The sequence below is a fragment of the Raphanus sativus genome, chromosome 8 (assembly GCF_000801105.2).
Source record: "Raphanus sativus cultivar WK10039 chromosome 8, ASM80110v3, whole genome shotgun sequence".
Taxonomy (NCBI): domain Eukaryota; kingdom Viridiplantae; phylum Streptophyta; class Magnoliopsida; order Brassicales; family Brassicaceae; genus Raphanus; species Raphanus sativus.
Genome location: NC_079518.1, coordinates 7,046,559 through 7,060,076, shown reverse-complemented (window position 1 = coordinate 7,060,076; position 13,518 = coordinate 7,046,559). Strand labels below are relative to the sequence as shown.

At 37.2% G+C, this 13,518-nt stretch overlaps 2 protein-coding genes across 3 annotated transcripts; both read right to left on the bottom strand.

Moving 5' to 3' along the window:
* Nucleotides 1-17: 17 nt before the first annotated feature.
* Nucleotides 18-8,280, bottom strand: LOC130498790 (ABC transporter D family member 1-like). Of its 2 annotated transcripts, none has more exons than XM_056992390.1 (26): nt 8,037-8,280; nt 7,440-7,545; nt 6,992-7,262; nt 6,684-6,908; nt 6,391-6,588; nt 5,819-6,273; nt 5,395-5,530; nt 5,237-5,315; nt 4,534-4,772; nt 4,151-4,455; nt 3,959-4,070; nt 3,724-3,873; nt 3,442-3,541; nt 3,254-3,362; nt 3,007-3,097; nt 2,612-2,736; nt 2,366-2,515; nt 2,209-2,281; nt 1,832-2,012; nt 1,581-1,739; nt 1,319-1,465; nt 1,012-1,245; nt 696-865; nt 530-582; nt 365-443; nt 18-285 (listed from the first exon to the last, which is right to left on the bottom strand). In XM_056992390.1, the coding sequence occupies exons 2-26, from the start codon at nt 7,499-7,501 to the stop codon at nt 190-192; spliced, it is 3,999 nt and encodes a 1,332-aa protein (XP_056848370.1). In that variant the 5' UTR covers nt 7,502-7,545; nt 8,037-8,280; the 3' UTR covers nt 18-189. The 2 variants fall into 2 exon arrangements, with proteins under 2 accessions (XP_056848370.1, XP_056848372.1); XM_056992392.1 differs by having other exon boundaries at nt 696-859; nt 8,037-8,277.
* Nucleotides 8,281-10,073: 1,793 nt separating this feature from the next.
* LOC108821940 (uncharacterized) lies at nt 10,074-11,780 on the bottom strand. The gene has a single exon (XM_018594935.2). The coding sequence runs from the start codon at nt 11,693-11,695 to the stop codon at nt 10,250-10,252; it is 1,446 nt and encodes a 481-aa protein (XP_018450437.2). The 5' UTR covers nt 11,696-11,780; the 3' UTR covers nt 10,074-10,249.
* Nucleotides 11,781-13,518: the final 1,738 nt, after the last annotated feature.

The window sequence follows — 13,518 nt, the reverse complement described above, 5'->3', positions numbered from 1 at the left end:
TAGGGAAAGAACGTAAATCAATTAATTACATTCTATTTCCTCCAAATCAAACGAAATCAGTAAACATGGAAGCGTTCTCTTCTGAGGAGAAAGAATCGAGAAAACTACATACCATATAATCTGTGGGGGGTATAAGTTCTAATAGCTTTGGTTTTATTATTGTTTTTAAAACTAAGAGTCTTGCTGAGTCTACTCTGTTGTCTGCTCGATAGAACGTAGCTCCCAGTTTCCTTCTCCATCGATCAGCCTTAGCTCCAAGGAGTGGAACGGGATCAAAGCCGGACGCTGACGATTGTGAGAAACGAGTAATGAGATTATGGTCATGTGGTTTCATGGTAATGAATGAAGGGGGGTAAAAACTTACTTGGGATGAGGTTATGAAAGTAACTCCCATGTCTTTTGCAACCCTGTAGAGCTGTTCCTCAACATCAACACTCGTTGCACTGCAAAACCCAAAAGAGCAATGATATAAGTGGAAAAAAGATAGATTGCAAACTTCATTAGTAGAAGAAGACTCTGATCATTTTACTTGGTGCATTCATCAAGGATTCCAAACTTCGGTCTGTGAAAGAATAAACGTGCCTACAATACAAAAACTCAGATTATTCACCGTGAGCCATAAAACTATATGTATTGCGGTAAAACCTCAAAAAAAAAAGCTGTAAATGTCTGTTTGTGTCTACAAGAGATTTTACCATGCCTAGCCTCTGTTGCTCTCCAAGAGATAGTATGTCTTCCCAGTTGGTAGTAGCATCCCAACCACTTTCATCTCTTTCCAAGAGATAAACTAACCGAACATTCTCCAGGATGGTTTTCAAATGAACGTCCAGAATGCTTCCAGCTTCAGCTGAGCTATCTCCTGTTACTTAACAGCATTAAATCATGAGAAATGGGAAGATCATCAAATAACTTATACTTCTAGTAGTAAGAGATAAGTGTCTCTACAGATCAGTTATTACTTGTGTAGCGGAGAGTATTCATTTGAGAATCAAACTGATCTTTTGGACTTACCATTGGTGTACAACTTTGCTGCCCTTTTCTCTGCTTCTTCTTTAGATAGAGGGTATATAATCTGATCTCTCAGCGTCCCTAAACATGTATAAGGTCGCTGAGGGACAAAAAATATGCCATTCCCTGACCCAAGCTCTTTGATATCCAATGATGGTTTGAAAAGTCTTCCACATACAGTGGGCCATATATCTCTAAGGACTCTAAATACGGAAGTCTTTCCACTACCGTTTGGACCTGAGATTTTTTTGCTAGTGTTAGCTCTGGGACTCATGCAATAAGTTCAATGATAAAAGACTAATTCACTAACCTGTGACGAGTAGGCTTTTCCCCGAAACTATTTCGCATGACAACTTGCTAGCCATCAATTTCTGAGCAGGGGTAATGATATCCACCTCTGAAAAGGAAATTCGATCTTGAGAATCCAAACGGCTTCTGTGATTATCTGAGGTAACACCTGGAAACAGTAGCACAAAACGAATATGATCAACGCACGTTCTCTTTAGCATATGTCCATGCCTCTAATAATAAGAAGTGTGAAATATATATATATATATATATGCTCTTAGTACCTGACTGAGAAGCATCCAAAAACTCATCCAGCTCAAAAATTCTGTTAATACCACCGGAGAGCTCAAGGAACTTCTTGTGTAGTTCAAGAATATCACCAAACGCCATAAAGCTTTGAGAGACAACGGAAGCTAGATACCGCAATGCATGTGCCAATTCACCTGGTATCAAAGACATCATGCAAGAAAGCGTTATATAGAGAGAATTTTGCAAAATTAATTGGCTCGCGTTGAAAAGAATGACGGATCTTCACCTTGAGTGGAGACAAGTGCTCTGTCTCCCTTGTGTTCTAGGGCATACAACAAACTCAATCCCCAAGTCACATTATTGGGAAGCTGCTTTGTCACGAAATCATCAAGTATGCCATACACCCATTTCTTCTTCAGGAGCATGAGAGAGTGGTCCAGTAGTGCCCTGAATTTTGTGTCAACCATCTGCTCCATGAAACAAACAAACATAAGGGCAGATTCACCTATAAGACGTGTTAAAGCTCTACGCATTTAGCATGAAAAGGCCATCATCACATAAAAACTGAGAATCACTATTGGCTTTCACTTCTCGTAGCTGTGCATCACAAGTAGATAGAGACCAAAATCCAACGATTATAGCTTCGGAAGTGACGACACTTACAGCTTTTTCTCGAGCTCCACCTCCAAAGAATGCAATGGATTCAGCATGCGTGTTCAGCCTCTCGTGCATAAACCTACATTACCAGGAAGAAGTTGGTCCAGCTAGACGCTATAACGCAATCATCTGCAAAGTGGAAGAAACGTAATTAAAAACTTACCTAAACTTCCCCTCGAGTTGCTGTTCTTCACCAGCTAGATCACCAAAATCTGGAGCAACACGTCTCAGAAAACCCAGACCAAGTAACATATACGTGTAAAGTATGGCAACTCCTCTCTGTCCAGTCAATAGCTTCATCCTCCAGGTAAACCTTCAATTCAATTTTTTTTTGGCGTTATTTATATTTCAAACCAATTAACAAGCATGAAACAAATATCAGGAAAACAATCCAACAAAATGTACTTACCAAAGAATGTCAACCGATGGCTTTACCATTCCAGTAAGAAGTCCAGACAAGTCATGGGTTAATTTTTCCAGGTCACGAGTGAGTCTTTGGTCCGCATCAATACTATTGCCTGACATGTGGAAGACCTGAAAAGAAGATATGAATCCAATGAGATCTTTAGTGTCTCTAAATTTGCAACATCAAAGAACAATAAACAGCCTCTATGAATCATAGAACAGCCACAAATGGATATCCATTTCAGGTTGGTAATCTCAGTATAATTCTTACATGTGTAAGGAACTTTCTTTTAGCCTTAAAGTCAAGTTGAACTGGATAACTCAAGTTCATAGTCATAATTCAGAAATGCATAAAACATGTTAGCATAGTATCTTTGAACGTTATAGATTTGAACTGACCTTGTAAAACGCATTATTTCTCAAGTAATTCCGTAGCAGATGTTGAGTCAAGCGAATCCTCCAACCTAGAGCTAGCCTTTGCGTTAGATGCCTGAAGAACGTGTAACAAAAAAAGGTTAGGTGAAACCACATAAGTAAGAGGTGCCTTAACTGTAACTAATAATCAAACAAAAACTAACTTCATAAAACAAAAACGCAAGAGAAAATCACAATGAGGTTATAAACATGCATAAAAAGGAAACATTACTTTAATGAAGGAGCAATGACAGAAGATGCACCACTTTGGAGAACACTCAAACCAATCAAACGAACAAAGGCTGCCTTATCTTGCTCCAAGACATATTTAACAGTGGTCCCTGAAAGATCATAAGCGGTCGTTAGAAAAAGGAGCCCTATCAATAAAACTAATCAGGTAAAAGATCGGAGTATCTTTACCATTCAACGATGCTATTCGGTCAGAGATCAGTGTTCTTGAGACGACAAGGCAAGCAACCAAAAGAAGTTGTGCTCCTTGTTTGTCAAATAGAGTGGGTATCTGAAACGTAACAATGAAGTGGTCAGATACTTTTAGCATCAATGTGGACGAATAAACCAAGTAGAACAGGGGCTTCCAAGGAAGCTACTGAAATGCACTGACATGCATGTGTTTTTTTTCTAGGGTAACAAAAGTTGGTACAAGTGATTTTGATAAAATTCACAGTAATAACTCAAGCTCACCAATGTGTTCAACATTGCAGCTACTCTTAATGGCAACGCCCTTGGGGATGTTCGAGGTTGAGGAAAACGAGGCAACACAACACTTTTATCAACAACTGGTGACTTTTCGATTAACTGCGTCAAGTACGACTGAGCCTTTGATGCAGATTCCTGCATGGCACCAAGTAACAAGGTTATAACCACCAGTACCCCTCAACGAAGATTAAAAAAAATATATTCATGAGCTTCTGAAGACCTTTCTAGCGGCAGCAAAAGCTCGTTGAACAACCATCGCATCATTTTGCCGATTTGTATCTGAAATTTGCACTGAATCATCTCCAGCGTCCGTCAGAAGTACAGAGTCGTCCCTGAAAGTTTAGTCATTTTAAATAATAAATGCAAAAAACTTTGATAATCCTCAGAAACATGGTAAAGTAACAATTCCAACCTCTTGTAGTAAACGTTCCATCCACCTTCTCCGTCTAATGAAAGAATAACATCATGGAATGCAACAAGGGCTGGACGATGGGATATTGTTATGCAAGAAGTTCCCATAGCTCGAACCTTAGCAGCAAAACGTTCTTCCATGTCAGTTGTCACAGCACTTGTGCATTCATCAAGAATTGCAAATTTGGGTTTGTGATAGAACAGTCTGGCCATTCCTAATCTCTGTTGCTCTCCAAGAGATAATTCGTCACCCCAGTTAACCTCTCTGTCTGGTTGGTATCGATCCAATAAGTATTCTAGGTCGACCTACAAGCAGCAGTCACAGAAATAAGCAAGACACACAAACCATTCTCCTAGAGAATTAGAGAAAACTAGGATACCAACATTTTTCAATAGCTCCACCATCCCCGTTTCAGTGAGCGGTACAGACTCTTGATCAGAAGTAAGAGGATATATTAACTGGTCACGAAGTGTTCCTACTGCCATATAGGGCCGCTGAGGGACGTAGAAGATCTCCTTGTTAAGATCAGAACCAACTCCTGGCTTCACAATATGCCCAGACACCAGGGGCCATAGGCCTCCTAATACTCGGAAAAGGGAACTCTTGCCACTTCCATTAGGACCTACGGTACATATTGATTAATAAACTATGAAATGGGAGAATAATAATCAAATCGACAAGCCAAGATAGCATTAGTGAAAATAACAACAATTTGAAAACCAGGAACCTAAAATGATGCGTAGACACAACATCACTAAAACCTTCGTTGTTGGACTGAACATGAATGAATCGTCTATAACTAGGAATAGCAAATCTAATTTTGGCAAAGGCTATAATGCCATCCCTTCCAAAGTGCAAGAATAATTGCTTCTCCAGAATGGTAATTCAAATTCACAATCCCATTTTTTATTTCCTTCATAAGAACAACAAGGGTACTAAATATTTCATCTTTTCTACTCGTCTCAAGGCTCATAGAACAATATAGTAGCAGCATATTCTTGCAAGTTATTTTTGTACTGAGAATAATTGATAGGCCATGGAAACGGAAAGTAATGCTATTTTCACTCCTAGATATATAGGGTTCACCTGTAATCAGAAGATTAGACCCTTGCTCAACTCGAAGGGTTAGATCCTCCACCAAAACATTTCCCGTTGGAGTTACAACCTGAAGTGCATTAAGTGTCATTAAGAACACAACATTTTGGAAAAGGATTACCAGTAACATGAATATGTGTTCCAGCTACCTTGACACCGGAAAACTCAACATAGTTAGCTTCACTTAGGTAATTTCTGCTTCTATTCCTCTGGAAAGACACTTTATCATCGCCACTGAGTTCTCTCGAGACAGCCATCAACTCATGGATTCGGTCAGCATAACCACTGTTGGAAGTAAATACATTTCCATAATTAGAAAGCATAGCCACCACTACTGATGGGTGTAAAAGTAAGTTTAGTTAATCCTCTCTCCTCTGTATATGATTTCACCAATACCGCAAAATCAAACGCCCAAACTTTTTTTTTTGAAGTAGAGATCTTTTTCATCCTTTGTCAATATTCCTTAGGGACTACCAACTGAACTCATACTCTTTTCTCTTAAACAAGAAAGAAACAGCTACACAATCGTTTACCATCTCAGCGTCTGGCAAGAGATCTAACATAAAGAATTACCTGAGTCGGCTGAGCCGCCTGGAACTTATAGAAAGCGTTCCCAACGCCTGAAAGAGAGAAATAATGACACTGGTGTGATATCTTATATTGCTTAGCATCTCGGCTCTGCCTAGTGTCGAGTCATCAGGTCTTAGATGACCGGAGAAGAACGGTTCTATAATCAGAATAACAGCGACTGTGGCACCAAGATACTTCAGCAGGAAATCTTGGATCATGCCAAACCACCAGTGATCATGAAGCACGACACTCATATGGCTAACAAGGTTCTTGAACTTTTGTTGTATATGAGATTCTTCCCTGGTTTCCCCACCATAGAATGCTATGCTTTCCGAATGAGTCCTCAAGCGTGAGTGAAGTTGCCGGTACTCCCCTTCCAACTGCTGCTCTTTGGACATCAATTTCCCGAAAGAAGGAGAAAAGTTCCTTATCGCAGTACCGGCTCCTAGTACATATGCCTACACAACAATTTTCGAGGTTAGAACATAAACAGCAGATCGAAAGAACTGTATTGTGAATGGATATAAGGAAAAGTAGCATAAATGGCTCAACGTAGAAGATTAAACAAGAATCACCAGTATCCAGAAGATGTATTTTGGACTAGCATATGAACACAGACGCCATGCATACAAAATTCCATCAGTAACCGCCGTCAAATCATCCTGAATAAGTTCGCTCAACTCCGAGGAGAATCTCGGTATATCACTGGCAATTCGTTGCTCGGGATGCGTAATCCGACCATCCACATGTGATATTTTATAGTACACCATGTTCTGAAAACAACAATAAAGGAAAGAGATGAAAGTGTTATCCAGCAGAGTGAAGTATAAAGAGAAATGGTAAGAGGAGAGACGGCAATGGCTGCTACCTCGAAATAATGCGAATGGATAAGTTTCGTCAATATCTTCCTGAACCGTAAACTCAAGGCCCCAGTGATGTACTTTGATGTAGAGTGCATCGTGGACAGCATGAAACACAAGATAATATTCTCGGTGATGAGACGTAGAAACAGTGGGGCGCGCCTTAAGAAAGCAGCACGGAATAGGAAACCTTGAACTTTCGCCAACCGATTGCTCAAAGCAGTTCTGAAAACCTGTAACATAATAACAGATTAGATAAGAGTACTAGGCTAGGCTCGCATTAAATAAGAAAGGGTATTGAGAGGAAAATGCATACCACGGTGCCCACAAGTGCGAGAAGATCCCTGGCACCCATTTTCCCCATCTGAGACAGAAGAATCGCAGTCAGAACCTGTAGAGACTTCAATCCTCCTCCTTTCTTCTTTTTAGCGGGTTTCTTATCTTTTCCCGTCGTCTTTTCCAATGCCTCGTCATCATCACTATGTCCATTGCAATGCCGCGAAGAAGAACGGGAGCTGATCCTTGATTTCAAGTATGCCGCAGCTCCACCGGCAGCTACAATCCCAGCCGCAAGCAGTATAGATTTCCTATAGAATTTTAACAAGAGTTCGAGAGAAATGAAACAAAAAATAACTAATAAACACACGTCAGGAAAAAAAGAGTACGAAAGCTCATTCCCAAGAAGAAGTAAAGCAATAGTTGTTTTTTTTTTTTTGGTGTTTCCATCTAAATAAAAATTCAGAGGAAAAGTAAAAAAATGGTACCGTCTTGAAGCTACAAGACCCCGACCCCGCTCAGTTAACTGCAATAGCTGGAGAGAAGGCATGGCTGCAAACTACTTTTTTCTAAGCTATTCTTGATAACAAACACCTGAAACCAAACCAAACCAAACTCCAAAGGTTATGAATATTAGAAGTACCAGTTTGATTAACAAATACAAAGCAAAAGTAACCACAACATAAAAGATAATAACGCTTGAGGAGAAAGAAGAAAGTTGCATTAAAAGATTTAAAAAGAAATGCGATTTACGCTTAAAACTACACGTTTGTACAGTACCGAACACTTAAAAACAAAAACAAAAACAAAATGACATTCTAACACGCGTAAGAAGAAAAACAACAAAGAACAAAACGTTTAAAGAGTCCCCATGAAACACCTGGTAATACTTTCGATTCATCAATCTAATTGCCCCCACGGAATCAATAAAGCGAGCGAGAGATAAAGTACACGATTAAACAAAGCTGATGAAAACTAAAATAAATATATAAAACAGGATTCAATTTTAATATAAAATTTGCTAATTAACAAACAGCTAACGACGATCGGGAGGGATTAGCGAAACCATGACCAATTTAATTTACCTCTGCATCAGAGAGATTCACCCGAATCAAAATGGAAACACCCCACTAAGCTCGCCGGCCTTTCTCAATTTTGACACCACCGTAGATTCAACTCCGACTCCGTCACAAACGAGCAAACGATACACGTAACAGTCCACCGTAACAGAACTCCTCAAATCGAGAGAGAGAAAAGAGGGAGCGAGGAGAAGATGATGACGCTTCTTCACACGTGCGAATTTTTATATATAACTCGTGTCGTTTTTATTTTATTCCCTTTTTAATCGATTTCGTTACGATTTCATGTTTTTATTCGAGAATGAAAACTTTTTATCATAATACATGACTATGCATGTAACTTGTTGAATCCTATGGACCTACGCCCACTCCCTGATTGGTAAGTTTGTCTTTCTTAAATTGGCAAAAAAATGTTAATTGGAGTGCGATCTTATAGACATATTAACTACAGAAATCCTATTTGTTATTTAATTTTTTTGGGGAAGACAGGTTGAGATTCATTGAAAATACAAGGACATGTGAAAACAAGCACAAATTCATTGCATTATCCTATATGGATTTACCAATGTTCAAGAAACTGTTGCGCAGTAATTAGTCATTTTATATGAGATTACTGATTATATGGATGTTTTAGACCGATTTTTTAACAAAACATTCTTTGAAAAAAAAAAATTCTCGTTTAGGTTCTATTTGCATCACCATAAGAAAACTGCAACAAATAAAAATGAATTACTTCTCTACAAGTCTATTGTTAAAGACAATAGCGTTTGTTTTATGAAAAAAAATGTTTAGATCATATGAGAGACCAAAATGTTTGTGAAGTTGAAATTTGTGGAGTGGGCAAAGTGCAAATTGTACACCGAATGGCTGAAGCACACAAATCAATGTGTGATGTCTTTCACATATTTTCTGACAATATTACATCACCCATACCCAAAAGGAAATGAATACAAAACATACACAAGCTTTGAACCTTGGATGGGAGTGCTTTACGATCTTAACTTCATCATATGAAGCCCCATACAAACTTGTTATGGGCAAAAAGGTATGGGCTTATTTTTGTTCACGGGTCTTTGAACCATCATGTGCCACATACAACACGAGGAACTTTCTTTAATGGGTTAACTAAAAGTAACTGGAAACCTTCACCAAAAGGAACAGACATACGTAATATGGTGGATGGGCTTGAAATAAAATGGCCCTTTGCCTCACACACGTCGTCATCGTCAATGGTCATAGCCACCGACACAAAGTTACAATCACAGCACCTAGATCTGTCGGCAGCTTCTATATGACTGTAATACCCCTTCCGTCGGCTCTACGATTCTGTGAATCCCACCTTAATTAATTTTGACTTCCGATATTTAACTACAAAATATAAAAAAATTAAAAGGTTTTCTTATTTAGATTTTTTATTTAAGATATGTTTATTCTAAGATAAGAAAATATTTTATTTTAAAGTTATAGACATTAATCGTTATTTTTAAAATTTGACATTTATATTAATTTTATTATATTATTTGGTGTATATAATATAAATTGTATAAAACATAAATGTGGTTTTAGATATAATATTACTAAATCTCATCAAAAATGTATTAAGTGTTAAGAAAATATAAAATAATTTTATTGTGAATATAAAACAAACAATATAATAATAGATTTTTACTTATATAAAATATTACACATATAAATTATTAATTGCAATTTTAATGGGACTATATATTTACATAAATTTTTCTAAAAAAAAATTATCTTATTTTTTTATCGATTGATATCAAATTTTAAATATGTCAAAGTTAGAACCGGTAAAATTTACTAATTTATAGAGATTATTAATTTATCGAAGACTAATTTCTAGAGGTTCTATTGTATATTGTATTAGCTAGAGAGAAAAAAATCAGGGTCCAAAACAATATTGTACAAAGTTTTATGAACACATTTTACGAGTTATAATTGTTGCTTAATATCAGTTCGTATATACTCAACAACAAAAATGTTATAATTGTTGAGTATTTACAAGGATAAAAAGAGAACTGAAAGTATGAAATTTAGTTCCACATTTATCGATTTGCCTTATAAATACAAAATGAAGCAGCAAATTCTCCAACCTCCACTAGTAATTGTTCTTCTATTGCGTTTTCAGCTAAATTTTGCCGAAATTATAAAAACACAACAAAGCAAAAAGAAAAAAAAAAGAAATACAAAATGCAAAAATTTCAATTTTTCTTCCCTTCGTCACCGCCTTCTTCCAAGTACTCTTTCTTCCTCCTCTCCGCACTAGACAACACGCAAATGAGAAGAAAACACGTGGCGTAAACGCCATGCACCTTCCAGTTCGTCTTCGGAGGCTGTCGAAGCACCACCCTATGAAACACCGTCACGTAATAATGCAAACCCACAGCAAACCCCACAAACGTCTGCGCCAAGCCTAGTACCTTGAGGGCCAAGCCACAGTCCGTAGAGAAGACTAGGACGAGGTACATGAGAAGAACCAAGAGGTAGAACACGTATCCTAGTGTTTGCATGATCTGCAAGCACACGTAGGTTGAGCCTGACGTAGCGTAGAGGAACCTGAGTGGCTCGATGCCAGTGACGAGGGAGGAGAGGCACAGGATCGTGAAGTAGATGGAGAGGTAGATTTGGATGAAGATGAGGAGCTTTTGGAGGGAGAAGTAGGCTTTGAAACGGTTGAAGACGAGGGAGACTAGGAGAAGAGGGACGAGGATGAAGATGAAGGAGACAGCGGAGGTGATGATTGGTGCGTACTTGTTGCCGAAGTAGGGTTTGAAGTTCTTGGTGATCTCTTTGTTGGCTTTGTTGATGTAGTTTTTGGATGTGGTTGAGATTTTTGCTAGGTCTGGGATTAGGGTTCTTTGGAATCTTGTGGGTAGGTCTCTGAACTCGCTGACGAAGTCGTCGTCTTCCTCGTTGTCTAGCCAGATTGGTTTTATTTCTTTCTCTGCTGGTTTTGGTTTGGTTGTGGGTTTTGAGGAGGATGGTGGTTTCTTCTTGTCTGGAGGAGGAGATAGTTTGGAACTTGGGGGTTTTGTGGTGGTCTTGTTCTTGGATGAGGTTGATTTGGACAGATCTGATGACTTCTTGTTCAAAGAAGTAGAGTTTGAGGATTTGGTTCCGGAACTGAGCTTCTTGATGTCTGATCCGTTCTTGGTTGTGTTAGAAGAAGATTTGGTGGAGTTAAGTTTGGAGGATGTAGTCTTAGCTAGTTTAGTCTGGTTCTTGGTGGAAGAAGAGATTGGTTTGATGAGATTGGTTTGATTCTTCTTAGCACCAGGTGTTGATGGAACAGAACCAGTAAGCTTCTTCTTCTTAGGAGGAGGAGGATTGGTTTCTTCATCATCAGTTTCCAGATCTTTCACCAACAATCTTCTCACTCTAAAATGTGGATCTAATAACTGTGTTTGTTGTTTGTCATCATCAACAGAAGTTTCTGATGAGGCAAAAGTAGCAAAGAAAGAAGAGCAAGAGAATAGGAAGAGAATGAAATAGAGCAACAACAGTAACTTTCTAAAACACAAGTACTTGAGTGGAGCCATTATTTTTTTTCTCTGAAACCTAGAAACCCTCTCACTGCTCCGAGAGATCTTGCAAAAGTTAGATCGCAAGCTTGTCAATATATATATAAAAAGAGGGGAGAAAAGCATTAGTGACAGTACTAGGGGTTTGTGTGTGAACGAGAGAGAGAAGATGGAGACCAGAGAATTTACTAGTTCCGTCGTTTTGATAACACCAATGTACATCACCGTCATCATGTTGCAGATTCTCTGCTTCTTGTCTAATTTATTCATATCATTCTTATTTCTCTTTCTATTCCGTGTGATTGTTTGTATTCAGTAATTACTAATTAGTAATAGTAAATTTCTTTTCTGAAAATTCCATGTATGTGGGAACTGGGAAAGTACAACTACAAACAAATTGAAATCATTTAAAAGTTAGAACAGTCGCTTATCTATTGTAAGAAGGTTATGTGTACTGTACATTTTAATCAAAATATTCATCCACTTTTGTATAAAAACACAAAAGGAATTTAATTGTAAGTTACTCCTACAACTCCTACTTGATTTTCGATTCAATGTTGAAATCACTCTCTATCTTTCCAGATTTAAATTATATTTGAATTTGGTTTGTAGATGAATTATATACCTGATGCATTTATTTATTTGTTAAAATCATGATAATTACTACAAAATTAACAAGATAAAAATGGTTTGGTTTTCTTTGGTTTTAGCTTTTAATAAATTGCCTGTTATTACCACTTCAGCCAATTTATAGTTTCAAACAGTACACACGTTATCTACAACAAATAAAAATAATGTATGTGAGCTAGTACTACTCATCAAAGCAAACATGAAAATGAAATAGAGTTTGTCCAAAAAAAAAAAAATGAAATAGAGAAAAAGGATAAGAATTTAATGCGAAAGTGAGAAAGATGAGATCACTCACATGGACGACACTTTTTAATCTCTTATTCTTTCTCAACGAGCTTTTAATTGATTCTTTCTCATGTGTTTAGCAAACTAAAATTAATAATTATGTATCCTCATGTACAACTTTATTAATAACTTGCAAATTGCATATTGATAATAATTGACTGGCTAGCTGTAAGTTTGTAAACTATATATAGTCTCATTCAGTGTTAAACTTTTCAGTTAATTGTAAAATTAACGTGTACTTTATATACAATATCAATAACTTGAGTATATAGTCACATCTCACATGGCACGTACATTCAGATCTGCGTACGTATTCCTAAGTTTGATTTTAACTAGAACTTTGACAAATGTGTCCAATAATGAAATTGATCGCTTGAATTCGACTCATTAGTAATGCAAGTATCGAGTTTATGGTCATAAACAAAATCAAAAACAATGAAATTGATTGCTGTGTTACAAAAAAAAAATGAAATTGATTGCTTGAATTCGACTCATTAGTACTGCAGGTATCGAGTTTATGGTCATAAACAAAATCATAATATCGATGAATATAATAACCAATCATTTTTCTTATGAATCAGTTGGTGAATCAATTCCATTAACTAATCAGAAAGTGTTGTTGCATGAATATTTTATAACAAGTAGATCACTGTCTTATATAACAAACGATCTGAGTGTTAATTACTATCTAACTCATACTCACGGCGTACAAACACTCGATAATTGCTTGATGAACACCGCAAATTCAGTACTAGTTCTCTTAAAACACGCTTCAAGAAAGAAAAAAAAAAATTGGTTGGACACCTAACACTTACTCGCCTATTTCTCCCAAGTCAATGATCGACGACTTTTGACTCACGAGTCTTTGACTAGGGAGTTTAATAAAAAAGTGAACTCGTGAAAACATAATTAGATGCATACAAGTGCGATTAGAACGGAAATATTGCAGGAGTTTTGTAAATAGAGAGATACCTGATATTTTGAATAGATATAAGATTATTTACTATAGTAGGTAAAGTAACTTTCATCGGAAA